Genomic DNA, 26,899 nt, shown 5'->3' with positions numbered 1-26,899 from the left:
GGCTCATTTTTCTTGACGGCCACAACAAGTGACACCTTAGTGGGCTGTGCTGTTGGCATTAGGCTAATCTAGAGAACAGTAACGTGACAAATCCAAAAGGGATCTAAACTCTACAGAATCAAAACTAACACCTCAGACTGTCAGAGGCACTCGCCACCACAAGCGACTGATAGGCGACAAACCAGGGGTGACAGATTTCAAAATCGCATTAAACAAAATGAGAAATGAAAAAATGGATTATACTTGGTGCAGTGAAGGATAGAGTTGCTAAAGCTGACAGACCTGCCATGACATTAATTTTGTCTTTCTGAAGACATTTTTCATGAGGTACAGAGTGAAGACACTTGTGCGATATGTGAAATTTCCTCTTGGTTTTGTAGGGAGGGATTGGAAGATGTTAACCAGAGGAGAGAGGGAAAAAAAGGAAATGCTGCAAGACTTACATGCTGCTTCAGACATAGTGAGACAGGGTGTGGAGCAAAATAGGAGTGAAAGTGAGGGCAGCTCTACAAGAAGATAAAATTAAGCATTTTATTTGATGACCCCCATTACCATGGCATGGATCTGAGTCAGTACTACATGTCCATCTGCTGAAGGAAGAGATGTGAGGAGGACAGCAGTGGTGTATATAGAATTTTATGGGCCCCAGTGCACAAAAAGTACTCTCTCCTCTCCACCCATACGAAAATGACTCGTTGATGGAAGCTAACTGGTGAGGCGTACTATTAAAAAATCTTGTGTCAACGGCGGAAAATTGTGTCAGTATACATAGGGGCTCAATAAAGATCATGAGTGACTGGTTCCTGTGGGCCCCAGTGTGATTGCTCCCCTATCTGCAGCCCCCCCTGCCCACCAACCTAAATTTCTAGTCAAAATGGCCATTAAGTACAAGTTCTTCATTTTTCAGCATTTGACAGAGAAATTATACAGAAGCCTTAACAACCAAATTATATTATAGTTTTCACTATTTAGTGGTCCACGTTTGGATTTATTACAGCTTCCATTCTTTCCGAAGACTTCTTTCAGTTTTTTCAAGAAATCTTCATGGATATTTGTCCACCACATTTAAAGTTCAGTTTTAGAAGTTGGTTGCATTTTCTGCTTCTCACAGTCCAAGTAGTCCCAAACACATTCAGTGATATTGAGGATTGGACTCTGGGGTAGCACCAGAAGCTTCTTTGATTTGAAAATGTTCTTCCCTTTTGTCTTTTGTCTATCCTGGGAAAATGCACAGGAACACTCCTGTAATTTTTCAGATCTGAAGCAAGAGTGGGGCTTGATATATTGTTACTGTTGAAATACTGCTTATCTGATGGTCACAGTTTTGGTGGTCTACCAGGTCTTGCACTGTTGTTAGGAGTCCCATTTTCTCTATATCTTATACCTATATCTATATCTTAATATTTTTTTGGAATTTTGGAAACCCATGTTATTTTTTGCTTATTTTCATTTAACATATGTTAGTGGCTTATCTTCTATGTAATCTCCTCAGAAATATTTTCTGAAAAATAAATAACTTGTACATAACGGATATTGTGACTGGAAACTAACTCTGGCTTTTGCACAGTATTGTACGTCACCAGAAGACATCAATCTCTAATTTCATTCAGCAGAAGAAATACAAGGCAGAGTGAGGTTCTCTGGATGTCTTCAATAAAATGTACTATAAAAGCTGACTGGCAGCCCAAGTGAGAACTGAACCCATAGTAAGCATCTCTCACAGCTCACAGCTCACTACTGACAACAAGCTGCAGGTCCTTTCTCAATTCACAAGTGCACTGTGTGGATGTGTGTGTGTGTGTGCAGGTGTGTACACATGTATTGTACCTAGGGCTTGGGACATTCTTTTCAGAAGCTCATTTAAAATGTAAACAATGTGGTGCCCACCTCTGTGCTGTTTATGGTTAATGTGCCTGCTATTGTGCTTTTTACCCACCTGGACCAACTAAGTACGTTTCACGTTGGCCTGTCGAATTAGCATTTGATGCAGAAGAGGCTATGAGCACAGTGCCAGAATCAAGCCTCAATTAAGCTCAAGGGGGCAAGCAGCCTCCTCTGCTTAAGTAGTAATCTGGAGGCCCCGTGCACTTCCATACTTATCGTCCTGTCCCACATGTGCACTTTACACCATGCAAATGATGGGCAACAATACGCCGGGCCGCTCCAGTCACCTGTTGTTAGTCCCAGGAACAAAGGCAGGCGCTGCTGCCAGGCCCCACAGCCATCCAGCAGGCCAGGTAATGAGGCTTCATGAATATGTATGAGGGCCAGTGCCGGATATGGCAGGCAAGCCGGGTGATTGACAAACAAGATAAACAATAATAACAAGCAAGGGCAAAGACAAAAGCCCTCACAGGCCCAGCCAATCACGAGCGTGGAGAGATGGCCGTTGCTGTGGCAAGGAGCAGGAGGGAGGGCTGACGGGCCGCCCGATGCATAGTGTGTCTCAGGATGTGTAACTGAGAGAATACTACATCACTTTCAGCCAAGTACAATACGTTACATCAGCCTGGCAAAGTCTTAATAATACAATGCTGCATTTAACAGTATGGAAGCATATTCTTTTGTTATGGTTTATGGTACAGAGGTTTATCTGGGAAAGGCAGTTTGTCCTTGTTACATGTGTTATTGCCTGGGACTTCACCACGTTCAGTGGAAAACTTAGAGACTGTACTACTCACACTGTTCACAGACATCGTTACGCAGCAATTAAGGGCACAATAAAGTCACAGCAAACTCCACTCAACCGCAGACTAAAACTGTTACAGAGAATACACATTCACATTGGACAAATTTTCATGCCTTTGCGAAGTAGATGTGAGAGAAAATCAATTATGCTTACAGTATTCTCAGAACAGGGATTCATAAGGCACTCTTTTTGTGTAGGCAATGGAGACCAAGAAATACATACTTCATTATTATCAACTTAAGAATCAAAAATACATGAAGTGGTAAAATGAGAGGAAATGGAGGTATGGAGCTCTTCTTAAAACTCAAGATTGCACAAGCGTGTATATTATTTTAATATTTCCTATTTCACGGTAGTGCAGTAAGTGGGGATAAATCCTAAAGAATGAATAGCATAATTCATAACAACGAGAGCTTAGTGCTGGAGAATAATAATGTGCCATGGAGTCTTACTCCAAAATATTCTCTTTTTTTTTGATCACTCACACTTCTTCTGCTCTTGTGGAAAGTTCAACACAAGAATAAACCAGCTTCCAGACACACATCAACACACACAATTACACAGCCATTAGACGATCCTGAGCCAACACATGGTCCAGTCAATAAAGTGACGCAGCCACCGATGGCACTGACACTCTAGGGAGAAACATCTGTTGCTAACATGGTAGTCTGTGGCTCGGAATGAAGTTGGATGTGGTCCTGTGGGGTTAAGCTCAGAAAGAGGCTGTCTCTATTCCCTCCTCATGCCAAGATGTACAAATAAATCTGTGAAGAGCTGATTTCCTATAGTTTGTTTATGGTACGTTGTGCAAATCAAACATGTCAGGGAATATAAAAGGCTGTTTGTGCTCTGTAATTGTGACTAATAGTTGCCTCCAGCACTGCTGCCCTCTGAAGGACATTAATTTTAGCCCGCGTCCTCTCCTAACTGCCACTGAAAATGTCACACCATACATATTGTCATTCTTTATTGAAATAAAAAAAATCTTTGTAAAGCCTAAGAAAAACACATAGAGAAATCTGACACTAAAGTACATGATATAACTACAGAAAGTATAGTTTTTCATGTAGCCTGTATATACTTCAATGGCAATAAATTGCTACAAATGAAAGCTCAAATAATCCAAATAATCAAATAAGGCCATCTCAGTATTTGACACTGAAACTCTACATGACTCTACATTTATAAAGCATGATTATTTGTACAAGCTGAATATACTTAAATTGTGATAAACTGTATGAAAAAAGTCACTGCTACAAATGAAGAATGTAATAAAGGGAGGTGGTAAAGACAGCGTAGTAGAAAGGAGAAGAGTGAAGTGGAGTAGAGAGGACAAAATATGTAGCCGGAAAAGTTATAGATAGTGCAAGGAGTAAACAGACAAGACCTTGGGGTTTCAATCAGCATGCAGCGGCTATGCTGATTGAAACCCCAAAGGGCAGATAGAACTGGAAGAGCTGTGTTCAGGTAATGTGACCAGGGCCACAGGGAGCACTACAAGTCCACTGACCTGAATTTGTATCCACTGAATAAACTGAGTTAACTCTAACACTGCTGAATTTTACAACTTTCTACTTTTCAGTTGGAAATAACCTAGCGACTTCACAAAGCCATATATTTACTCTGCTTACGCTAAACAAATATTATGTGAATTTCTTGAAATGTATAGCTAAATGTAAAAGATCACTGATCTATTCCTTTCTTCTCTGACATTTCCTTTCAACTTTATGTGCACAGCATACTAATTACAAATGAATAACTGCAGAGTCATGTAGTCATTAGTTTTTCCTTTTGAAGGGGAACAGAGTAATATTAAATACGCAGAATCAGTCAGTGTGTCTTGTGTGTATGTGCATGCGCATAAGTGAAAATGTACAGGAGAGAGGGCAAGAGCAAGACAGCAAAAGAAAGAGAGAGGGTCAGCTTTCAAAGCTGTCCCAGTGATGCCCCCACACAGCTCTTCTGTGAAGAGACAGCAAGCCTTGAACTGCTGAAGGAAGACAGCAAGCCTTGAACTGCTGAAGGAAGACAGTAGACTTGGGCTGCAGACTGCAAGAAACTTTGACTGCTTAATAGCAGTCTATCACAACACACCATGAAGATAAAATCATCCTAATTTATAGAAAATCTTGAAGAGAAATTATAAACATTTAGTAACGTCTTGCCATACCATCTGCTAAAAGCCAGCTTTTCAAGCTCAATTATAAGTTATTATCAAATAACTGCAACATTTAAATATGACCAACATTTTTCCCCTCATATTTGGCCATTTTGCGATAATCTACTAAGCTATCTATGGGACAGCCACTGACATTTTCACCTAGCAAGCAGCTGGTGCATTTCACGTTGTCAAATAAAGCTTCAGGATTTATGAATCTAAGCATTATTTTCGATGCTTGCTATAAAACAGGTGCACCAATTAGGAGTTAAACTGTTACAAAGACTACCATGATCCTAATTAATGCTTAGGCTTGAAGAGTAATTAAAATTGCTTTATCTGCCAACGTCATAAATTTGGCATTTAACAAATTGGCAAATAGTGTTGCACATACAGAATGCGAATATCTTTCATGAAGTTAGCAAAGAGGAGGGATAATTTAAGGCCGTGCTCGCTATCAAAGCTCCAGTGCTATTTTCTCTGAGCAGTGGGTCTCTGGCCCTCCGCATTAAGTGATCTGAGCTGGGATTAGTCCTCGTATAATGAGAGCTTTGATGAGATGTGCAGTGGGTCATTTTCATATGGAGGCTATTAGAGGGCAGTGTATGCCTTGCTCTTGATTGTGTTAGAAACAAGAGCAGAAAGGTTGCATCCAGCTTCCATATGATGCGGGTGCAGAAGCTTATTAGAATTCCAAAGACAGATTTGCTCCAGGGCACTACATGAGCTGTGTAATGTACAACGAGAGGATGCAGAATAGTCTCTCTGAAACAAAAGAAAGCAAGCACCCATGTAAAGAGTGTGCAGAGGTTGTTAATGCAACATGTAATTTTTCTAGAGTTAAAAAAAAAAAGTAAATAACCTGCAACTTTACTTGTACTCAACAATACTCATGTCACTGCTGTAAATACTAGTAAAGCACTACTCAGTATACTGCAATTACAGAGATGAGACTGAGCTGCACAGAATTATTTTCAAATGCTACTTTAATTGTAAATTACAGAATGACTTTAAATTTTTCATATGTGCATAATGTGACACTTGAGTATATTTTTCAAATGACAACTTCACAGTGTCTTGCATATATTACTTTTATTAATGCATATGTACCTCTAATGTGCAAAGTACTCGTTTTCTTGGCTTTGAATCCTACTACTACTCTTACCACTGTTTCATAGCTGCACTATGAGCTAGTTTAAAGGTGACTAGCTTAACCATAGTAAAACATACATATAACGCGTGGTTGCTGACCTGTTTTCAGACATTTATTTAAACCATCTGTTCACTTCTAAAAAACTTTGCAAGTTGTGGATAATGTACAGAAACGTGCATATATATACATATATATATATATATATATATATATATATATATATATATATGTGTGTGTGTGTGTGTGTGTGTGTGTGTGTGTATGTGTGTGCATGTAAAATTGAAATCAGGTGCACCTGATCAGGTGCTAATGAGTGCAAAACCATTATAAAATATCTTGGAGGAATTTGTCTTATTTAAACCCTTAGTTATCTGATCCACTTTGCTCTATGTTATTGGAGTTTGAGGTATCATGTCTATATCAAAAGAGCTTTCTGTGGCCTTCAGAAAGAAAAGAAGGTTGAAGATGCCAATGAGGGGTTGGGGAAGCATTTCCAAAATATTAGAAATCAATCTTTCCACTGTCCAGAAGATCAACTACAAGCACGGAAGATCTGAAACCACTGTCAACATGTCTAAGCCAGGCCGCTCCAGCAAATTTAACCCAAGAGTAGACCATAAGATACTAAAAGAAGTTTTTAAGAACCCCAAAATTTCATCACAGGATCTGCCACTGTGGATGTCAAAGTGAATGCATCTACAATAAAACAAGACCACACAAATTTGACCTACATGGGAGGTGCACGCAGAGGAAACATTTGCTGTCTAAAAAGAATGTCTGGGCAAAACTAAAGTTTGCTAATCAATATTTAGGTAAGGACCAGGACTTCTGGAACAATGCGCTATGGACAGGTGAGTTAAAGACAGAGTTGTTTGGCCACAGTACCAGAAGCTATGTTTGGCAAAAAACAAAGACTGCTTTAGATCAGAAGAACAATAAGGTAAAATAGCCTTAACAAAGGACTAAAATTGGAACAGGCTTAACATGGCTGACACCAACCCATTAAAATATACCTTCAGCTGTGATCTTCCCAGTAGGCCCCCTGACGCAGGCATGTTAAAAACATGCACCAGGCTCAGTGGCTTCCCTGCGCATGCACTAAAACTCTCTCCCTCCTGGCCATATCTTGTGTTCACAATAGAGTCCAATGGCATTGTTTGTCCATCTGCCATTTTCAAGGACACCTTTGCCTCTCTTGTTCGACACATTCCCATTCAATTCACCAGCTTGTTTAGACCACTGCATGTATGCCTATTACAAATATTCTATCTGATTGCTTCTCGGGGCCTTTGTCATTGGGAGGCTGATGGTTCTGTGCATACATGATGAAATGCAAAAAAAGTAAAAAATATATATATATCTCCCTTCGACACAGCAGCCAAGCAAGGAGAAGTATTTATTTCACATGACATTTCCATAAAAGTTGGGACATTACATAAGATTAATAAATCTGGGCTTTTCATGCCCTTGGACCAAAAGTAAAAAAAATGACTAGCGTCAGCTGGTAATTTGTAAATATAAACAAACTTGCAAAATCTCAAAAAAATGCTCGGATATGGGCAAAATAAGAGTGAAAAGTTTATAAGATGCTTAAGTTTGACTGTTTTGAAATATTCCACAATAATATTCCACAATAAATTAGAACTGGTAAAAGGAAAGGTTATCATGATTGAGTATTAAAAAAGCATCCGCCAAAGGCTCAGTCTATGCAATGAAAGATGGGCTGTGGCTCACTACTTCGTGCCAAATGTTGTGAATTGTCAAACAGTTCAAAAGAACTTTTCTCAATGCAAGGTTGCAAATAATTTAGGTCACTGTCTACCTTACACAATATGGTGAAAAGATTCAGGGAATTCAGAGAAATCTCAGCTCATGCAAGGCCAGAAACCACTGTTGAGCTCACCTTTGAGCCATCAGATGATATTGCATGAGAAACCATAATGCTACTGTGTTAAATATAGCTATATGGGCACAGGAGTACTTCAAAAAATGTTGTCCTTTTAACACAGTCCACTGCTGCATCAAGAAACGAAACTTGAAACTCTACTGCGCAAGGAAAAGCCCATACATCAATTCTATGCAGAAAAGCCGCCAAGTTCTCTGGGCCTCTCAGATGGTCAGAAAGAGAGTGTGCTGTGGTCAGATGAGTCCATGTTTCAGCTTGTTTTGGAGCAAAATTGACATTGAGTTCTCCATGTCAAAGACAAAAAGGACCATGCAGACTTTTATCAGTGAAAAGTGCAAAAGCCAACATCTGTCATGTTACAGGTGTGCATAAGAACCCACAACATGGGTGACTTTTATATGTGTGAAGGGACTATTGATGCAGAGGTGTGTATTGGCATTTTAGTGAGACAAATGCTGCCATAAAGACAAAGTTTTCCCAGGAAGTCCAGAGTTATTTTAGCAAGACAAGACCAAGCCTCATTCTGCACATGCTACAACAGTGTGGCTTCATAGATACTTGGTGCATGTGTTTTACTGGCCTGCCAGCAGTTCAGATCTGTCTCCTATTGAAAATGTATGGCACATCACGAAGCACAGAATCAGACAACGATAACCACAGACCGCTGGGCAGCTGAAGTCTTGTATCAAACAAGAATGGGCCAAAATACTACTTTCAAAACTGCAATAATTAGTATTCTCAGTTCCCAAATGATTGCAAAGTTTAATTAAAAGGAAAGGTGATCTTATACAGTGGTAAACATGCCAACTTTTTTGAGTGTGTTGCAGACATCAAAATCTAAATTTGTTTATATTTACAAAATACAATTATGTGGGTCAGTAAAAACATTGAAAACCTTTGCTTTAGACTTTCGTGAGTTAAATTAAGGTTTAAAAAAAATCTTGTTTTTATTACTTTTCTGGAAATAGGCTTTGTATTTATTTTACCTCAATCCCTCCAAAGAGTAGCAGGATGGGAGTATAAATGGGGAGCACTGGCATTTCTGCTGTAATTTACACATCTGTACATCATATAGACACACAGTGATGGACCTTAATACAGAGTAAGGGGAGCCAATCAAGGCCAATACACATATTAAAGTGGGTGACAAGCACACTGAGTCTGACACAGACAGTGTTCACCGGTAAATTCAGCACATTAAGCATGTCATCCAGGCAGCAAGGTGGTATTACTAAATAAGGTTTTATCTACATTATGATCAGCTCCTGTTCTTCAACCTCACATTCATCTCTCTCTTTTTCTCATGTAAACCAGTTCTAGAGGTGCCCTTTTGAACTAGAGTTCTTTCTCTTTCTCCTTCTCTCTTGTCTGCTTCCACAGGGTCATTCGCACTCATCTCCCACTCCTCTTTGCTGAATAGAGAAACAATATCCAAGAGGCTCTATAGTCATGCTGTGAAGCAAAGAGAGCATGCTCATCTGCTGGTTTTTCAAGCACATACTGCTAGGATCTGCCTATCACTATAAAATATCCAGCCTCTATTTCCATGTGATCATAAAAAAAGACATCACCAAGTCATTTTAACCACTGAACAACAAATTTCACATAATACAGTATGTGTTCATAAATGTAGTCTCGATAAATGTAGCCAGTCCCGATGATTAATAAAACGGATAAAATGATATGAGGTGAGCTTGTCACAGCTGGTGGCTAACACATGTTTGTCCCCGCATCTTTATGGCACACTGTAATATACTGTAAATACCTTAGCCATTAGGTAAAGCTGTGCAACCGTACTATTATCATTGAACATACACATAGGATAAAGGCAAAGATAATTATGGCCAGGTCTTTAAGGAAAATTAATGTGAGAGAGAGGGTGTGACAGGGAGGGGAGGAGAGTGAGAGAGAGAGAGTGAGAGAGAGTGAGAGAGAGAGAGAGAGAGAGAGAGAGAGAGAGATCAGTTCCACAGGAAGTTTTGACTTGGCTGTGAAGGAACTCAGAGAAAAGGTGAGGAGAGCTCTTTTTGCTATTAAAAAAAATCAATCAAATTTGAAATACCAATCACAATTTGGCTTAAAATATTCAAATAAGTTATTAAACCAATTACACTATATGGCAGTGAGGTATGGGGACCCCTGACACAAAACAATTGTACAAACTGGGACAAACATCCAATTGAAGCCCTGCACACAGAATTCTGCAAGAACCCTCCATGTGCAGAGAAAAACACAGAATAATGCGTGCAGGGCTGAATTAGGAAAATATCCACTTCTATTAAATATTCAGAAAAAAAGCTCTAAACTTCCGGAAACACATAAAATCCAGTGACCTCCAGTCATTCCACTATAAAGCACTGGCCAGTCAGGAGCTGAACATCAACAAGAGTCCCCTGAACCAGCTGATCCTGGGTCTCAGTGACCTAAAACCCAATGACATCACCGACATCAATCAGCCTGACCACACGCTCACTCAGAAAATCAGACCCAACCAAATTATCACCAACCAAAAATACAATTACATTACCCACTGGACTGAAACTACACAACAACACCACACACTTCAGTGCTATTCGACCCTAAATTGACACTACACAATAGCAACATACCTGACAACAATTAATGAGAAAAAACTGAGGAAAGTGTTGACAATATACAGACTCAGTGAGCACAGTCTGGCCATCGAAACTGGCCAGTGCAGACAGAGCTGGTTACCCAGAGAGGCCGGACTGTGCTCTCACTGTGAGCTCTCAGTGATGGAGATGGAGCAGCACTTCCTGACAGAGTGCTCTAATTACAACTCCATTAGAAATAAGTTCTATAAGAAAGTGAGCAGTGTCTGTCCTAAGTTTCAGCTCTGCAGTAACTCTGAGAAACTGCCGTACATATTAGGAGAGAGGAGTGAGCTGATCACACATGCAGCGAGATATGTGACAGCCTGTCACAACCTGAGGGACAATCAGTGAGGACAACCAAAAACTGTTATTATTACTGATTATTATATATTCTTAAATTCGAAATCTTGACTCTTTCATTTTCCTTTTCTTTTTCTTTGATTACTAATAAGCCTGTAAATAACTTGATTTATAGTGTTCTATTATAATCTATAATATCATCTCTCTTATTTATGTTATTTACTGCTTTGGCAATAGTGTATTTTATTACATTCACGCCAATAAAGCACTGTTGAACTGAACTGAACTGAACTGAGAGAGAGAGAGAGGGACAGAAAGAGAGAGAGAGAGAGAGAGAGAGAGAGAGAGAGAGAGAGAGAGAGAGAGAGAGAAAATAGTGTGCAGTGTGTTGACGGATGAATCTCTCCTGTAAAGCGAGGCTGGGTGTAGGAAAAGGTCACCATTTTAACTTGTGCGCTCATCTACACAGCTGGGAGACGAGCAATCTCAGCACCTAGCCCACATTTACGGCCAAATAAAGCTTATCTGAACTGCCAAAAACAACTCTATGGGCCCCTGTGAGACATTTAAATAGTCTTTACCGCCTTTTCTTGGAACCATTTTTAAATTCAGTTTTTACCCTTTCTGTTCAGTACATTTCTCCGTTATCATTCGACAACATCACCAATCCGCACAGGCAAGGCTGAAGGCTGAACATACTTCACTGAATGTTGCTGCTGACCATATCTTTTGGCCACACACTCAGAACCTCAGGAGTAAGGTAACTCTGGGATTGAATTTACTGAATGTGACTGGTGTCATTCATTAAAAAATGTTGGAATATGATTCGCCTTTCACACACAATTGTCCAATCAAATACATGCAAAGCAGATCTGCACAACATATTATTTGTTATTTTCATAATTTTTTTGTGAACATTTGAGCTTTGGTCAAATGGCTCATTTGCATATCTCAGGCTTCTGCAATATGAGTACTCAATCACAAGGTTTTTGGGTTTTTTGGGGGGGGTTTTAGTGTTCTCAGTGACCAATCACAGTTCTAGATGAGCATTTCTGTGAGTGTTTTGATAAATTAAGGCATTGAAAGAACCTTATGAAGAGTACATTACATCAAATAATGCAGGCTAATCTTCGACCGAATCTTCGAACGAATCACATTACTGTTTGAATTTTCACAATTTCTGCATGATTAAATTGATAAGCAGTACATCATTCAGAGTGGTTTGTTCTGAAAGGCTTCATTCATATCACAGTAGGCTATTACATGAAATGGTTACAAAGATGTTGCCTGATGCCTGAGACATTGTTTTGAGATACATCAGTGGAAAGTTACATGCATTTACCTATAATGCACCAAAATTATATGTAAAAACTCACAAGATGTGTATTGAAATGTATTGGTGTTGTAGACATCGCAACTTCTGGTCCTTATCACTGCTATTGTAAAGAAGTCTCGTTGATGAGTTTCAACCACGCAACATTTCACATCAGATCACTTTGAATGATCCTGTTTACATTTTAACCATTGAAGTAAATGCAAAAATGTTAAAAATTATGTAAAATTCTTCTTTATGCTGCATATGTTTTATATTGTAAAGGAAACTGAATCTACACATATCACTGTGTGTCTTATCATTTACTTATTCTGGGGCGCTGTTACATTTTTTTCTGCACAGAGATGAATGTAAAAGATTACAACCAGCCGCTTTTGAAAGAACCAGCATTAAGGCTGGAAAATTCTTCAAGTATTGATTAAGCATCTGCACAGATGGGATGCATAGCAAAAGGTGTAACCAATAATAAGCAGTGACCGACACAGCTCTGGGCATAAACAGCATACCCCCTAGTGGACAGTCTCTCATGCGGACACTAGCCTGTTAACTGGGAGGAGAAATGGCCTTCTCTCACTCAAAGCCTTACTCACAGCCATGAAAGAGCCACCAGAGGCTGAGGGTTAGAAGGGGTGGACTCGTAAAGGAGAGGGTGGTCTGATGTAAATGAGATCAACCCTTTCATAGACAGGAGCGGCATCTTTACCTCAGGAGACGCATGCCATTTGCAATTACCACGTTTAAGATGAACAAAAACCACATAGAGGGAGTCAGTGTTAAGAGCTTCCAGGAGGCTCATCAATCTTGCCTGTAAGACAAAGGGCAGTAGAAGGGAGGGTGGTGCTGCTAGACTTTGCCAAGTCCTGTCCCACAGCATCTATTATTAGTGAGTGAATGGAGCCTCTGCTGGTCTGAGTGAATGAAGCCAAAGTGACTAGTACAAAAGAGGCAAAGCCTGGCATGAAAAAAGGCCTATCAAATGAAGCTCTCCAGATGATATACATGTAATGAATATTTACACAATATTTATGCAAATAAGACAGAATCATAGAAAGAAATAAACAAATAAATAGAAACTGCGTACTAAAATTAGCAGAAAAATGTCATATTGAAGTGTGTTCTCTGTGGAGAATACGCTAACTTATTTTCACTTGTAAATTGTAATTTGACCAGGGGTATTCAAACTTTTGCATGCAACTGTACACATATATGCACACATAAATGTGCTCACATACATACCTGGATTAATGCTTCGCTCAGTCTCTCCTCATCGACCTCTAGCACGATGTCTCGGATCTCTTCATAACGCAGCCGGAAAGATCCAAGGAAAATTGCTGTTGAGACAGAAAGGGAGGAGTTATTTTTTTCTTTTAGCCTGGCGATGTTCAAAAACACCCTATGCTCTAATGCGCTTTATAAGTCATCAGTTGAAGCAAGTCAGCAGTCAGCTTTCAATAGAGTTGTTTGAACCATTCCAAGGTGATTGGATAAGAAACAATTTGCTACTGACAATGAAAGTATCCAAAACAGCTTATATTTTCAGCAGCCATTACGCAGTAATGGCTAGACATCTTAAAGGCGAATGCTTCGGGTGAAATTCTTTGAGCGCAAAAAAATCAATCGAATTAGTGTAATTTTGTGTCAAGTAATGATTATTCAAAGTATGCTTACTTTCCTTACATTTCAGGACATTATTACCAAAGTCATTAACTTTGAATGCAAATGTGTACTTAAAAGCGTATTCCTAATTGAGATGCTACCTGGACCCAGAAGTGGTTTGGTTTCCTCCTAATAAACAGAGTGCGTGAAGAAGAGAGGGTTTCGTGACTCATTCTGCCATCTTCCAGCAGCCCTCTGGCATGCAGGTAAACCCAATCCAAATTCTGATTAACAGTGATTTAATAAACACCCATTTCCTCAGCCTCATTCTCCGAATTACAGCGAAACTAAGCTCTATTCTCCAACACTTCATTAGGAGGCCATCTGTGTGCAACAATATGGCGAGTCTTTCACAAGCACAGAGTCATACGTTAAGTCATAAGATGCAGGAAATGTAAGCGGCTGGTGCATGTGACTGTGAGGATCATTTACAAGGCACAGGGTGTGACGGAAGAGTGAAGCACCTATGGCAGCCCTGACAAACTCAAACTCATGGTAGCAATTAAAAATGGGCCATCATTACCACAAATGACAGCAACTTCATTTCGGATACAGGAATATTCTAATCAAGCAACTATCAGTGGGATGATGAGGCAATCGTCGGGAGTTTTCACGTCAATAAATAAATAAATGGTTTGTTTCAGAATGTGGTGAGTTTAATGACCTTGAGACGCAGAACTCATCAAATTTGCTGTAAAATTTTAATTGGACGAAGAAAACTTTCGCCTCATCTGGTGATTCATTAGCATAATTTACACATTCACAGTGAGTGAGTTATCCAAGGTTTTTTTCTTTCTTTTTTATCTTTTCCCCTCCTTTTAACAAGTTTCACCATGACAGATGCATCCTTTAATTCATTTCCATCTCATACTACCCAATCTTTTTGATTTGTACCACCATTTTTGTTTATTCAATACAAAAAGTTATATATAAATAAATGACTAGAAATATTTCAAAAAGAAATACTTTTAAAGGTTATGGGCTAGTTATTAAAAACCAGATATAGTGTAAATGCAGACAAAAACTGATTTTAGGTAGGGAATCATCACTGAAACTGCAGTTTTGTTTGAGACCAGATTTAATACATATCCAGGATAAAAGGCTTTAGATTGTCTACATATGTTTTGGCAAACAGAACACATTAGAGAGGTAGACATACAGTCATCTATAGTACCAATACCATCATTTTGTTAAATGCAGTCAGCTCGGTTCCTGAGAAATGTCCTGCTCCAGACTCACTCAGGGCTGTTATGTGAGAAAGTAAAGTACAATGTGTTTGCTCTACAAATTCTTCTGTGTGTTAATGCATCACAGAGCAGCACTGCTTACTTCTATTGGAGGAGAATGACTTCATCATCTAGGTCTGAATGACCTGCTTTCTGTAGTCATTTCTGCCTCCAAAGTCCGCACTTACGGGGGAAGTCTTACTACCCTCATAGGATCATGTCTTATCTCAGCTATTGTTTCATCTGCACACACAACTCCACCCACTCCTAGGGTCCAGAGCAACAGAACAAATATGCAGCCCTGCTTTACAAGGTCATAAAAGTGCTGGCAGGAATGTTAGAAGCTGTTGGTATGGTGGAGGGGTTGGGGGGCTTGGGTGTGGGTTTGTGTAATGGGTTCATGAAGGGGGAAGTCAGCTTGGATGGCAGTGCTTCTCTTGTGCTAAGAGAAGCAAGCTAGAAGCCAGAGGGATGACAATTTAAATCGCAGGACTCACTGGGGGTTCCTAATTCATGATTAGGTTGCAAACCAGTGAGTTGCTAATGCTAGTCTCCTAGATATGACTAGTTTATCTTTGTTCACTTAACCCACTTAACCCCTTGTTCACTATATGACCAAGTTGCTGACCCTATGCTGCTTTCAGTCTGGGCGTTGTTAATGGCTCCATCTCATCTAGTGGGGCTAAACTTCCATTCCTCAGTTTCATATGCACATACTAGGGTTGCACAATATTGGGAAAAGTCAAAATGCAACACTTTAGACCTTTGCGATCAATATTATGATATGTGCAAACAAAAAGAGACTACAAAAAAGACTTGGCAAGTCTTCGCTGAACATGGATATACTATACTCTGCAAAAGGGAAAAGGTTTAGGTACCTGAGAAAATTATATTTAAAAAGCTATTTAGCTGGACGGTATGTGTTTTGTTTCCTTCAAAAACACTAATATTAGAATAAATACAAATGATATTAATATAGTAAGTACACAGACACACACACATACACACACTCACCAAGTATTTTATTAGGAACTGTACATTAATACTGGGTAGGGCCTCCCTTTGCTCTCTAAACAGCCTCAGTTGGAAACATTCTGTTGAGATTCTGGTCCATGATGACATGACTGCATCTTGTGATTTCTGCAGATTTTCAGGTGCACTTTCATGCTGAGAATCTCCAGAAGGTGTCCCAAAGATATTGTACTGGATTCAGAAAATCCCAAGGTATTCTACTGGATTCAGAACACTGAATTCATTGTTATGTTCATGAAATCCAGTTTGTGACAATGTTTGCTTTGTGGCATGGGGCATTATCATGCTAGAAATGGCCATTAGAAGATGGGTAAATTGTGGCCATAAATGGATCCACATGGTCAGCAACAGTACTTAAATAGTCTCTGGCATTCAAGCTACACTATATGGCCAAAGGTTTGTTAACACCTGCTCATCCAATGTTTCTACCAAAACCAGGAGTATTAGAAAGGAATTTGTCCCCCTCTGTTGCAGTAACTGTCTCTACTCTTCTGGGAAGGCTTTACACTAAATGCTGGAACTGTGAGGATTAGGTTGCATTCAGCAGTGGGAGCACTACTGAGATCAGGCATTGATGTCGGATGATTAGTTCTAGATCACAAATGCCACTCCAACTCCATCACTCAGTAGAACTCCATAAAAAATGCAGTTCTACTGCTCCACAGTTCAATGCTGGGTGGCTTCATACCCCTCTAGCCTATGCTTGGCCTTGGACATGGTGACCTTAGCCTCATGTGAGGCTACTCCAGAGCATCCTGTTCTATTGTCAGTGTTTTTCTCTGGAGACTATACAAGCTCTGTATGCATTTGCACTCCTGTGCTAGCAGTGAGTGCAATTTAACAGAGATGAATTTACTAATAAGTAGGAGTGTCCACAAACTTTTGGACATATAATGTATGACTGGTATTAACCCAAAGTGTGTTAAAACATTCCCCACACCATTACACCATATTCACCAGCCTGCACTGTTGACGAAAGACAGGTTGGGTCCATGGATTCATGCTGTTGGCGCCAAATTCTAACCTCACCATCTGTTTGCCTCAGAAGAAATTGAGATCTATGTCTTTCCAGTCTTCAGTCCAGTTTTAGTGAGGCTGTACCCACGGCAGCCTCAGTTTTCTGTTCTTGACTGATAGAGGAACTTAACATGGTCTTCTGCTGTTGTAGTCCATCCACCTTAAGGTTCGATGTGTTGTGCGTTCTAAGATGTTTTTCTGTTCACCAGTGTGTAGTGGTTGAGTGGCCATCTGAGTTACCCTAGCTCCTTTGTCAGATTGAACCAGTCTGGCCATTCTCCGTTGACCTCTATCATCAACAAGGCATTTCCATCCATAGAACTATCTATTGCACCATTCTGAGTAAACTCTAAGGACTGATTCCAACGAGATTAGCATTTATAGAAATACTCAAACCAGCCCATCTGGCACCAAAAATCATGCCAAGGTCAAAATCACTGAGATCACTTTTTTTTTCCCCCCATTCTTGTAACATTACTTGAACATTGTGTGAAGCTGCTGGCCTGTATCTGCCCCACACAATTGGCTGCAAAATTATTTTACTGCACTATAATCATTGTTTGATCAATACCATTGCATTAATTTATAGTCTTTCTCTTTACCTCTTAGATATTGTCACATTCAGATCAGGCAAAGTATTTATTCCCAATAAATTTTAAAAAATAAAACAAAACTTGCCCCTGTAAAGAGCAAGAAACTAATATACTGACTATGCATCATAAAATACATGACATTATTTCTGTTAATTTAGTTTTTTGTTTGTTTGTTTTTATTATTGATTTATTTGCCATTCAATATATAGAAATATGGCTATCGCAACTGCAAGTATACTTTGTTCACCTAAATTTACAATTGAATTGCTGTATGTACATTTTAGCTTCCCAGTGCTGGTCCTCAAAACTTGTCAGACCAAATTTGCACCCCGGTAGCAACTAAATATTTCATAGTAGTTACTGGATAACAAGCCAATAAGCCTTAAGATTATAAAGCCTGGAGTTCAAATGCATTGCATGAATCCTTTATATATGGATCAATGTGGTATTATTTATGGTTCTTTAAGTTGAGTAGGACAGCATTTACCTCACAGTTGATTCCAGTGTGCAAGACCATATTATGGCCATTGTCCAGGCAGCCCACAGACAGTAGTCACAGCATGTGACTGTGTAACTGATAGATGTCTGGGGGTGTGAACTGCACTTGTCAGCTTCAACAGAGACAATAAAAGACAACACTCTTTCTCTCCTGTCTGTCTTCAGCCCAGTCCCATCAGCACAGAGGGCTGTAACCCTCTCAGAAATCAGAACCTCTCAAAATAGCTCCTATTTATGCTTTGCTTGTTTTTTCCCTCTCTTTTTCTGTCCTTTTTTCTTTCATGAAAGATAACATATCTGTAGCTAAGCAAATGTGTAACAGCACTCCCACTCTCTTTTGGCATATGCATTCACAGGACTGTAATGGTGTGTGTGGTGTGTCAGAAACAGAGCTTGGTACTTGAGGAGGTGAGAGAGAACGAGAGAGTGAAAGAGAGAAAGAGGGAGAGAAATGGAGAGAGAGTAAGAGAGATCCTGCCACTATCTGTTATTTCCTGCCAGGGCCACCTCCATCTGCTGCGGCACTAATCAAACATGGCAAAGACGCAGAGCTGGCCCTGTTACCCTCCTCTGTGCCCTGCTAACACATTGGCTTTGTCACTTCCTCAGGAGGAGAGGGGGCAGAGCGGGTGAAGAAATGGCCCTTATAGTTAAGCTTCAGCAGTCAGTAGAGGATGAATTGAGAGCAGGCACATGTCTGCATGTGGATATAAGTATGTGGCTCTGAGCTACCGTATGGGAACACTGATTTTTTTTTTGTTTGATTTTTTTTTTTTTTTTAAGGTACACCTACCTTGTGCCTAGTCATTGGTCATTTAATCAGATGCACTTACCATATCTGTGTATTTTAGATGTTTACAGTAATTTTGGAAAGTTACTTGGCATATTAATACACAATGTTCTTTACTCAAGGTAACTTATGTAATGTACATTTATTTGTTATAAACTTGTTTATTTACTTATTTTAGATAATTAATTGAATATTTATACTATTTTCAGATCTTTTTTCAGGAGATATTTCTGCATAATTAACCTGCAAAAGGAGGGGGGAAATTAAAGAAAAATAAGGAGGAGTTTCCAAAACTGGAGTTAATTTTTTTTTAATAGATATAGAAAAAACATGGGTCCTAATAAATGTGCAAGTCCTGACATTAATTTATGTATGTATGTATGTAAGTATATATGTATATTTCGGTATTAACTGCATACATAACTTTTAATTTGCATAAGCCTTTGGATCTTTATTATTATGAGAAATGCATATTCAATCAGGTGTGTCCCAACTTTTAATCTGTAGTGTATATGAATGTATGTGTACATTAGCCCATGTGTGTTTGTGTCTCCGTATATTTTTACATGCCAGGGCAGAAAGATCTGATGACATTTACATTAGTGTAAGAGAAAATTCTCACTAGTCAGCAGTGTAGAGCAGGATTCATACTTCCTCTCTCCATGCCTTTAAACTACATCAATGATCTCTGTCCCAATACAAGTGCTCTTCTGGTGAAGAGCCAAACAGACAAACAGTGCATGTATTTAAGCCACTGGGTATTTTGGGATTTAACTTGAATATTTCATAAGCAGCTATCTCCGATATTGTATACCTGAGGTGTGCTGCATTCAAAGGTGAAAACGCAAACACATGGAGAGTGGAATAAAATTGCATTCTCATGCTCCTCTCATTAATCATGGGCCAAAGGGCTATGGCTCTGCCTTGAACACCTAATGAATTCCTCAGCTCACGGACTAAAGATTCGGAAGGGAAAGGGAGCATTTAAAAGGAAGTTCAGTTTACACTGGAGCAACAGCGGGTCCTCCAGGGACTGTTAAGCTCCTGATCAATAGTAAAAATGGAAGCAGTAAGTGATCAGCAGCTCCTATAGCATCAGTAAACATGTTCCACAATTCAGCAAGGAGGAGCTGGGCTCAGCATTTTGGGTCAGAGGTAGAGGCTACAACAGTGGTGGTGGTGGAGCACCATATGGCCCACACCTGCTGTTAGGACACTACAAACACACAATGCCTCCCATGTCCTTTTATCCTGTTATGTGTTTATTTTACAAATGATATCGCAGGTTTTGCGAGAAATCCATTTGTAACAACAATGACCTCTATCTATCGCCAAGAAAACACTTATCCTCCCCAGGACTAAAAAAGGGGCTTTAAAGTGCAAATGGGTTTTGAGATGACAAAAATTGTGAAGAAGTCATTTTGCAGCTACATTAGCAGAAAGACAACAATGCAATATAAGAGGCTGAAACCTCCATTACTTTAAGTAAAACGTGTTAAGACATCCAATGCTTCTTCATTTACAGGGGAGAGTAAAGATGTCCATGCAATTGATTTGCTGAAAAGAACAGTGCTTTAAAAAAAGTTTTAAGCAGCTTAAATAGGAACATGGTGATTTTTGAGTACTCTTGGCTGTTTTATAGCAGACACAGATGATATGGAACAGCAAGAACTTACACAGATTCTGGGCCGTCTTAGCATCCAGGATTCGCAGCTCTTTCGCTTTTTTCTTAAACTGTGTCATTCTGTCATCTGTTTCCTCCACGTCCTTTTTCACTGTAAAAAAACAAACAAACAAACAAACAAAAAAAAAAAACAGAAAAGACAGAGAATTAATTATTGTGACTGTCGAAAGCATTTGTTACACTCTGAGTCATGCTCCAAAATGTTTGTTTATGATGAAAAGCAAGTCCAAAATTCAGAATAGGGAGATGCTTCTAACATTTTCACATAAACAGCAATGCTTTAGAAATAATGATTACAGTATAATAGATGTGGTGCAAGAACATTTTTAAATTTAAGAGTAAGCATGACAAACATCTAGTGTTGAGGGAGGCAGAATGAAACAAAAGAAAAAAGATTGCATAAATCAAGCAAGCAAGAAAGAAAGAAAGAAAAAAAGAAACAGAGAAAGAAACAGAGAAAGAGACAACATGCTATGGAGACTGGTAGGGCGTGACTGCAGCTCCACGCAGTAGATCAGGGAGAAGAGTCTGCTGTTGACAAACACCCGGCTCGGTCTGTCAGCAGCTCAGAGCCATGGAGATAATTGTGTTAGTGCCATAATCCGGAGAAGTAGCAGGCACGGCTGCCTGGCACAGCCTCGCATGAGCATTAATGCCATACGTGTGTGACCAGCACTCGAGAGAGAGGATCCATTTACATTAATCTGACTCGGAGAGAACCATTCCCCTAGTGGTGGCATGTATTAACCAATCCAGCACTGAAACTTCCCTGTCTGTCAACCAGTACCAAACCGAATTAGAGCACAATCATGGACTCAGTGCGGGAGCCAACCCTGGGGGAGCCCACATCATTTCCTTAAATGGGGAGAGAAAGGTTGTAGAGCTAGAAATCCAGCTTTTGAGAGCGAGAGCGAGAGAGAGAGAGAGAGAAGAGAGAGACTGAGAGAGAGAGAGAAAGAGAGAGATACTGCTCAGGTGAAAACATACAGAGAAGACTCCAGATTACTTGTGGGAGAAGGAATGTACCTAGGTGTTAATCATCACAGCTCCGCTATTTATTTAAGCCCTAGGTGGGAGTCTCTAAGGAAATCTTGAACAAACAATTCTCTCCCAAGAAACTATCTGCATATGTGTAGGAGCTTGCATAGCAGGAGAATCCCCTAAGAGGCTAACGAATTTGTTGCTGGCTACAGCTGCCATGTCAACAGCACTGCTGCCCTCATACCCATTTATCTTGGATTGGAACACTAATGACTTTTCACTGCTTTAATAGGACACAATGTATAACGCCATCACCCCACACAGTCATGTGCATTAACATACTTACACACAGAACACACATCACACACACACATGCACGCTCACATATACACACACCTGTTAAAGATAACAAAGTAAAGTGAAAATAAGCATCTTTGTTATGACTCCATTTCGTCCGGCACGGGTTAAGACAAATCAGACAGCCATGATTAATCTTGCATTATTGCAGAGTAAACATCTATATTCTGTTACTTATTTTTCCAGTGAACTTTATAAAAACATCTCTTTGAAAATACAGCCAAGAGGAGAGAAATTGTCTGACAATGCAAGCCATGCAGGCTAAATTCCACAATGCATTTGCTTGTGCGTGTGGAGGTGTTTACAGTATAAAATCTGGTAACAGCCCAAAAAGCTGATTGTGATTCAGTAATATATGACATTACGAGGCCCTTGATTTTTACAGCACTAAAAATATTTCTCATTTCATTGCACCTCAGTGATTAAATTTTGCTTATCTTCTGTTTTTGCCACCAGTTGTACTGACTGAGAGAGTTGAAAACGCTCTCTCCGGATGAGGTTGTGATGACATCATCGGCCCATAATGCACCAGGCAAAGTGCTCTCCATCTTCTTTCTGAGCCTTACCAAGCAGCAGGCATGGTTCTACTGTAGAAGGTTGTGTACAAACACAACCTCAAAGAGAAAAAAGTTTGACCAGAGTTTAAAATAAATAAAGAAATAAATAAAATAAAAACTTCTCAAAAAACCTCTCAATAAAAACTTCTCAAGAAATCCTTGTTTTTAAGGGGGTGGGAAAGCAGTGCTCAGCCGTTCTAGAGTTGGGAGGAGGTAGGGTCTCTAGACCCTCCCTGCATCCCCCTCAGGCGTATCGTCACACCCTTCCACCAGCTGGTTAGCCCACCTGGAAAGCCCACGCTCTCAGCATGATGCTTTCAACACATCTTTCAGCTCCTCAGCTGTCTCCAGGTCCAGGAGGCTTCCCCCATCTTGCTGGGAAAAGGCAGGGTTTGATTAATGTGAAACAGGCGCTGTATAGCACAGTGCTGTCCCAACGCTCTCCCCACTCTCACTAGAAGAGATGGCCAAGAAAATCTGGGGGGGTGTTGTCTGCTCTCTCTGGCATGCTTACTTATTCAATTACACCGCACACCACAAGCTGTCTATGGAGAACGGCTCCTGGAGGGTTTGGTCACATACTGGCCCACATTCTTTCTCTGTGTGGCTGTGATAGGATACGTGGGAAATTAACCAAGTAATTAACTAAGTAACCAGAATATCATAACCAGATTCTTTTTAATGTACATCAAAACATGCTACAACTATGTGCGCATTCTATCACAGAAAACAAGCTCTGGCAAGAGGAAACCTTGGTGTTCGAGCAAGGTTTGGTCTAAAGAAATGGGGCGAAATTTACTCTTGCCAAGTTGGCTTAGTCACTTGATCTACCACAAGAATATGCTCAGATCATTGACAAAGGCAAATCACTCACAAAGCAAGACGTGTTTCTTGCCCATCCAAGTGGCTAAAAGCTGTTGATACAACTCTGGCGCTCCCTCTGCAGAACTTTTATTTGTGTATGCGTTCCCTCAAGCATTAGAGAACCACTGTAGTGACAGAGGATGAAAATTGGCAGACGCCATGTTTGGTTAAGCTGTCATGGCCAATGAAAGCTGCATTCCTTCTCTTAAAAAAAAGCTTCATTACCATGACTGGCTGACAAGCAAATATAAAGCAATAATGCAATCTTCATCCCAAATTAACATCAACAAGAGACTCACATTCAATTTAATTGCTTTTCTTAGAAAACAGAATTATCATTTGGGGTGTTCTGTGGTTTACTGGAGAGCAGGTGGTTGATCTATTGGTTGGAAATGAGAGGGGAGGGATGCACTGTTTTTGATCCCAAGCTTCTAGTAAACAGAGTGAGAGAGCAAGCTGGGTCTCGCAGCATGGGTCCTGTGTCTGCACACAATACAACTAATACAGATGGCTCATTAGGATTTTATGGAGAACTCCATCTATGCAAAGAAATTAATGTCAAATAAAAACATACTGCGCACACATAGAACACAAACCACAATGATATATGAATGGTTCTGCCCTTAAATATTCAAACAGGACAAAAAGAGAAATCTAACTGATATATGAAACCAGAAAATATATAAATAAAATGAAACCAGTGAATTGTGAGAAAAAGGTCAAGAGTGTTCTTCAGTAAACTGACCACACAAGTCTGATTGCTGAGATTTGTCAGAAAATAGCAGTATTTTAGATTTATGCTTTTGTAATGTAATAAGCTGAAAAGGAAAATACAAACTTGACTGATAGTGGACATAAAGGAGGTTTCACAATCCTAGTAAAACAACAGCAGTACAAAGTTCTTTCTGCCAACACAACCACATGCATATGTGTTGAATCCACAAACATTGTTATAAGTGGGGGAGAGGATAAGCTCTTGAGAGACCAAACAGTTCACAGGATGAGATGAAATCTAATAGTAATAAAAGAAATTACAAGGGGGGAAAAATCAAGCTTGCTTGGCTTCTTTGCAAGCCCTCCCTGTGTTTCTTGGAGGAAGGGCAGCCCATGGGAGCTTCTCATTTCCAAAGTTCTCCACACTTGGGCATAGATGCTGTTTGCTGGACTAGATTCCTTCTGTTGGTAGCCTTCCATGTGATATCTCCCCCAAGGCAGCCAAAAAAGCCCAGAGCATTAGCAAACTAAACACTACCACATGTTCACTTCCGGACAGCGATGAATCCACAGAGTGCCACCACACAGAAATGAACTGGTGTGGCGAGCAGAACAAGGAAAACATTGATGACGTATCCTCTGAAAATGCATTAAATGCCCTTGTGGCATGGAGTGGAGGAGACAGCATAGAGTCTGGCTGTCTACGGGTCAATTTATCCCCTGAATGTGCAATCTGCCTGCAAAAATGTGCTTCGTTCTCCATCTCGCTGACGACAGTAATTGAGCCTGTAGAAATCCCAGCCCATATGAGATGGATTCGTGAAGACCAAACAATGCAAGGCATTTGTTTCAAGCAAAAGAAAAAAAAAAGTGTGAATAATACTTTAAATATGCCACAATAAGAATATTTTATCTTATCAATGATTAAACTGTTGACATTTAGAATAGGCTTTATAGTATCAACATGTTGCAAGTGTCAAGACTGTGAATGAATGAACAAATTAATTAATAATTTATTGAATTTACTGGTGTTTAATGGCACATGGAAATAGAGTTGGAGATGAAGGGAGTGTGGCCAAAGATTTAAGGTCACTGGGTACCCAAGTCTACAGTCCATGTCCAAACCTCTCTTCTGGAAGGTACAGCATAAAACATGGACCTGCCAGATCTGCTCCCACCTACAATAACACGTGAGACCTACCAAAATAGAGAGCACACTTGAGTTTTGAAAACACCATTTGACCAGAGAATTCCAGCTGCGACCAATTTCTGCCATTGACTAGGGCTAAACAGAGGTCTCTCTCTCAACCCCACAGCCAATTTATCGTCTGGATATAAACCCTGCTCTCCAATCCTCCCTCAATCTAGACTCTCACATGCGTGCTCCCACTCTCAAAAAGGCAATCCTTTTCTCTTTGAGTCACAGACCTGAAATTGTTACTCTTTCTTTCAGCCAGGCAAACCTCCATTGATTGGATAAGGGCAGTCAATAAAATGGAAAAAAAAAGTGCGAAAATTGAATCTTAGCACAGCATAACAAAGACAAAGATCAAGATAAGTGCTTAATGTACAATCAAAATTTGGAGCAGGGATTTTTGTGGTAGGTGAGCTGAGTGTATTTTGATTATGAGGTTCGCAAATTAGTATCTGCAGCTATTCATCAGTGCATGTCTATTATTAGTGAGGCAATTTGAAGTGTTCTTGCCCAGGTTCCAGGAAGAGTTGTGTTTGCATTAATGCTGAGAAAAAACGCTGGCCCATAAATACAACAAGAGCTAGGTGAACGGGTGCAATTCAGTCTTGCTGTGATTGCTTTCTGATGTCAGGTTATTAGGAGGCGTCTCCCTGTGATGACTTCCTCCTTTCCTCCATCTTGACCTTCATACTGCCAGGGCACGCAGACAGGCTGAGAAACTCAAGGTGAAAGAAAAGGAATGGCAGCTGGGGGAGAGGCTGTGCACCCATCTATGCAATTATCATCATCGCTAATAATAACATAAGGAAACAGGAAAGTCTATGTTAATGATGATGGTGATGTGATGGCAAGTAAAGCTTGGTTTCTTTTATAACAGCAGGGCATAACTGATTTGATTTCCAAAGTACTGCCAGAGACATACTTACAGCCCCATTCCTGATCCCCAATGGGGCTTAGACATCTGAGTAATTCAGCCAGTCATGTAGGGTTGTGGGGTTCTTAGCCTGACCTGCTAACTCCTGGATCTCTAATAGTTATAATATGAGAATGCAGGCAAAACTTACAGCTGGACTCAGAGATGAGCCAAGGGGGATCGCCAAGCCCTCTTCCTACTCCTAACAACAGAAACCACATTCAGAGTGAGATCTGCTTTTTATTAACTGCCACAGACACACGAGTTGTGGAAACATAACCACAAAAAAAGCCTTTCCCAAACAACACAGGATAGAGTCTGTCCAACGGAAATGACAGTGCAATCTTATGACTTGCGTTTTATCATAGTAAAGCTATATCCATGCACTGGAAATGGCTGTGGAATTCTCATAGGAGCTGAGGCCCTGTCAACTGAGAATAGCTCATGCATGATCTCATTCACAGAGCTCAAGTCTGCCACTTTCATAGAGCAAACTGCCAGAGCATCACTAAAAGCATATTCATACTTGTTTCTGCTGAGTACAATGTAGCTAATAGCCTTGCTTTTATATTTAGGCCCCACAGTCACTTTCATGGAAATGATAACAGTTTCTATGAAATACAGAGCTAGCTGACATTTACCTTTATAAGTCATTTGTTTGCGAGAAT

The 26,899-nt window shown here is 40.0% G+C and overlaps 1 protein-coding gene across 11 annotated transcripts in view; it reads right to left on the bottom strand.

Moving 5' to 3' along the window:
• The window catches only part of diaph2 (diaphanous-related formin 2), a 444,886-nt gene that overhangs the window by 186,305 nt on the left and 231,682 nt on the right, over nucleotides 1–26,899 (bottom strand). For all 11 annotated transcript variants that reach the window (XM_036568916.1, XM_036568915.1, XM_036568920.1 and 8 more), the window contains 2 exons: nucleotides 20,643–20,741; nucleotides 13,391–13,485 (listed from right to left, as the gene is read on the bottom strand). In XM_036568916.1, coding sequence (XP_036424809.1) covers nucleotides 13,391–13,485; nucleotides 20,643–20,741 — 194 coding nt within the window. The remainder of the gene's footprint in view (nucleotides 1–13,390; nucleotides 13,486–20,642; nucleotides 20,742–26,899) is intronic.

Source organism: Colossoma macropomum, unplaced genomic scaffold (assembly GCF_904425465.1).
Source record: "Colossoma macropomum unplaced genomic scaffold, Colossoma_macropomum, whole genome shotgun sequence".
Taxonomy (NCBI): Eukaryota; Metazoa; Chordata; class Actinopteri; order Characiformes; family Serrasalmidae; genus Colossoma; species Colossoma macropomum.
Note: the sequence above shows the minus strand (reverse complement) of the source record. Positions and strands in the feature narration are given on the sequence as shown.